The sequence below is a fragment of the Halteromyces radiatus genome (assembly GCF_025201355.1).
Source record: "Halteromyces radiatus strain CBS 162.75 chromosome Unknown BX664scaffold_11, whole genome shotgun sequence".
Taxonomy (NCBI): Eukaryota; Fungi; Mucoromycota; class Mucoromycetes; order Mucorales; family Cunninghamellaceae; genus Halteromyces; species Halteromyces radiatus.
The window spans coordinates 81,468-84,656 of NW_026251697.1; the positions used below are offsets into that span (position 1 = coordinate 81,468).

Here is a 3,189-nt window from a genome sequence, read left to right on the forward strand (position 1 = left end):
ACCTACAATTTTACAAGAATGACCTGGATGGGGCTAAACGAAGGCAAGGCACCAGTGATCAACAGCTTTCTGAATTAAAAAACGCCTTGCACATAATGAAGGTAGGTCAATTTATTGAAAAATAAAATAACAATCACCTCATATCTTACCTAATTTGATTTTATCTTATCTTCCCTTAGAATTTGACAAAATCGAAGGTCACTTCACTGCTGGATGACATTAACAAAGCGGACAAGTCGACTATTATCAACAAGTACATTGCTCACAATAGGCGGCAACAATAATATCATTGGAGCTATTCAGTGCTCTTCTTATTCACAACCACAGCTACAACAAGAACAAGAGGACAAAAAAACAAAAGTGAAGCGCAAAAGGTAAATGAATGAAACTGAATATGATATTATCCATCACGAAACTAAGACAATATATTTTTTTAATTTTTTTTTCTCTACAGCGATCTAACTGAAGGGCCTGCCAAGAAAAGACAGCAGCAACAGGAAGAAATTAGTGGTGATATCGACGAGTTCCACGATATTACGGCTTTTGACTATCAATCTCCCGCACTTTCTTTTTTTTTTTTTTTGAACCTCTTTTCTTATTTTTTTTCTTTTTTGAATCTGCTATCTATACAGCTTCCGGTTTACTTCTTCAATCAACAAGACATCAGTGTTTTTCTTTTGAATCTCCAACCTGTACCGAGCCTTCCACCTATTTCCAAGATGTTTACCTTATGCGCTGTCATCATCCAACACATTTGGCATCATCATTGGAAATTTGTATTCGACAACCGTCCTTTCCACACCCACAACATGTCTATAGGCGGTTTATCAATATTATTTTAAAGTCTCAACAGAACAATGACTGATACTCTATTGATGATTTCAACGCTTCACAAGCCTTTTATGATTTCCAGCTCTCTATTGCGAATCATCAACAAAAACTCCATATGGAAACTCACCTATGCTGTATCACATCTTGTAAGTGACGATGACTGAGTTTTTTTTTTTTTTTTTTTTTTTTTTTTTTTTTTTTTTTCAAAAAAAAAAAAAAGAGATGGTATCCTTATTGTTTTTATTATTCTTATATTTTTTTTTAGGGCTGCATTCTCCATCTTGCTTATCAAACCTGGAAGGATGCCTGAAGGTATGGGCAATATTTTTGGTGAAGAATATCTGGATTTATTTGCGGAGGACATTCAAGAAATGATGGGTATTACTGCTATGATGAATGCTCGACTTCCTCTAGATTTGGTCACCAAGCTTATTGTGATTGTAGAAGTACGATATATATACATATATATTGTCTGGATAATAGATTGACTATTCATCTTTTTTTTATAGGAAGCGATTTCGTGAAAACCAATAACTTAGCCTTGGAGTCTGGTACTCATCTTATCCTGTCATTAGCTTCCATTCTCCTACTGCAAAACAACAACCGACTTCATCAAGTCATGGTACCGTTTTTTGGTAACAAGCTCTACAACAAAATCCGGAAACGTAACCTCGAAGATTGGGGCATGACACGCAAATTCCCTGGCGATGTCTTATTGGATGCAATCAACATCGCAGAAAGTCTTTCACATCGATTACATTCGTTTTTTTTTCTTTCTTTTATACATTCCCTATGATAATACATATTATTTTTTTTATCTTCAATAAAATATATCAATGTCATTTACACTTTATACTTATAAAAAAGTTTTCCTTTTTCAACGATCTACGTGTATGTTTATGATAATGGTTTGATTTCATGGGATATCCTGCATTTAGATGATGATGATGAGGTAACATCATCCATTACTAAAAATGATGATCATGGTATACCTGTTTCACAGATCTTTCAAAAAAAAAAAAAAAAGCTTGATTAAGAGAAATCCGGTTCCAGAGAAAAAAAAGAAAAAAGAAAAATTGTTTTAGTTCCGTTGTTGCGATTGGTTTGATGGAAATCTTGAACATTCTTGAACGAATCCATCTCTAAGCCTTACGGTTAAACGCGTATATAGGATTACAGTAAAACAAATGCGCTTTGTTCATTTCTTTGTTATTTTTACGCCGCAATGTATGATGTTTGACAACCTAGATCAAAATGTATAAAATAATAAAAATAAAAAAAAAAATGCTAATATATCATTTTACATTTGAAAGAAGAAAAAAAAGGCTGTCTATTTGACAAGGGGAAAAGTGAGTAAATTCGATCATCATCATGGGATAGTTTCTGCTTTGTAAGCAACGAAGTGGAAAGGGAAGAAAAAAAAGGGTCGAGTCCCTAATTTAGAAATTGATCCAACCAATAATAACAATTGGATGAAAGGGATGTTAACATAAAATGGTAAGATGTTGACTGTTCTGTTTTTTTTTGGATCTTTTGCTTCAGTGTATTTTATTTTATTCAAATATGATTTTATATTAACTCGAATAAAGCTTGTTTTCAATATACTCGTCTCTTTTCCTTTTTTTTTTTTTTTTTTTTTGTATCATTTTTGCATTTTGATGAATATCTAGATTGGATAATAGTGCCTGATATTTTATGCTTGACGATGGATGATGATGGATTGGATGGATGATTGGATCAAACCGATGGATATAATAGATGATGATGATTGGTAATAAATCGTATACAATTAAATATGATAATAAAAAATATGAATAAAAACTTTATTAAAGAAGATGGCGAAATAATTGGTATAATAAGATGAAACTATCAATAATAACAAAAAGATCCAGATGGAAGGGAGACACAAAACAGAGGAATATTACCCATTTGCACACAAATTGACTAGCGTTTTCAGTAGATTCCTGTAATAGATCCTTCCAGCCGTTGTCTATGTAATTTTTTGCTATTGGCTGTTCGTCCCTTTTTTTGTTTTATCCACTTTCGTTTGATGTTGTGATCCAAATATGTCCAGGATGATAATGCTTGTTGTTTGATAATGATAGTGACCGATACACCCCAAAATAATTAAGAAAAAGAGAATGAGAATCATATTGTAAAATATTCTTTTTCATTGTTTGTATCTAACTATGAATAATTGTCCATACTTGAAAATAGCCTAGAATTGCCTAGGAATCGCCTAGTCGTCATAGTAATCTTTTTCATCGGATGGAGTTGAGGAAAACGATTCTATATTACCTCACTGTTACTCTTGCTCAAAAAAAAAAAAAAAAAAAAAAAAAAAAAAAAAAAAAAAAA

General features: G+C 32.2%; 1 protein-coding gene across 1 annotated transcript; it reads left to right on the forward strand.

Annotated features, from left to right (window-relative positions):
- Nucleotides 1-213: 213 nt before the first annotated feature.
- Nucleotides 214-1,627, forward strand: BX664DRAFT_318287 (uncharacterized protein; the record flags this gene model as incomplete). The annotated part of the gene is made up of 7 exons (XM_051542792.1): nt 214-374; nt 455-510; nt 633-822; nt 845-977; nt 1,052-1,056; nt 1,097-1,209; nt 1,341-1,627. 7 exons carry the CDS (start codon nt 214-216, stop codon nt 1,625-1,627), a joined length of 945 nt encoding a protein of 314 aa, XP_051395948.1.
- Nucleotides 1,628-3,189: the final 1,562 nt, after the last annotated feature.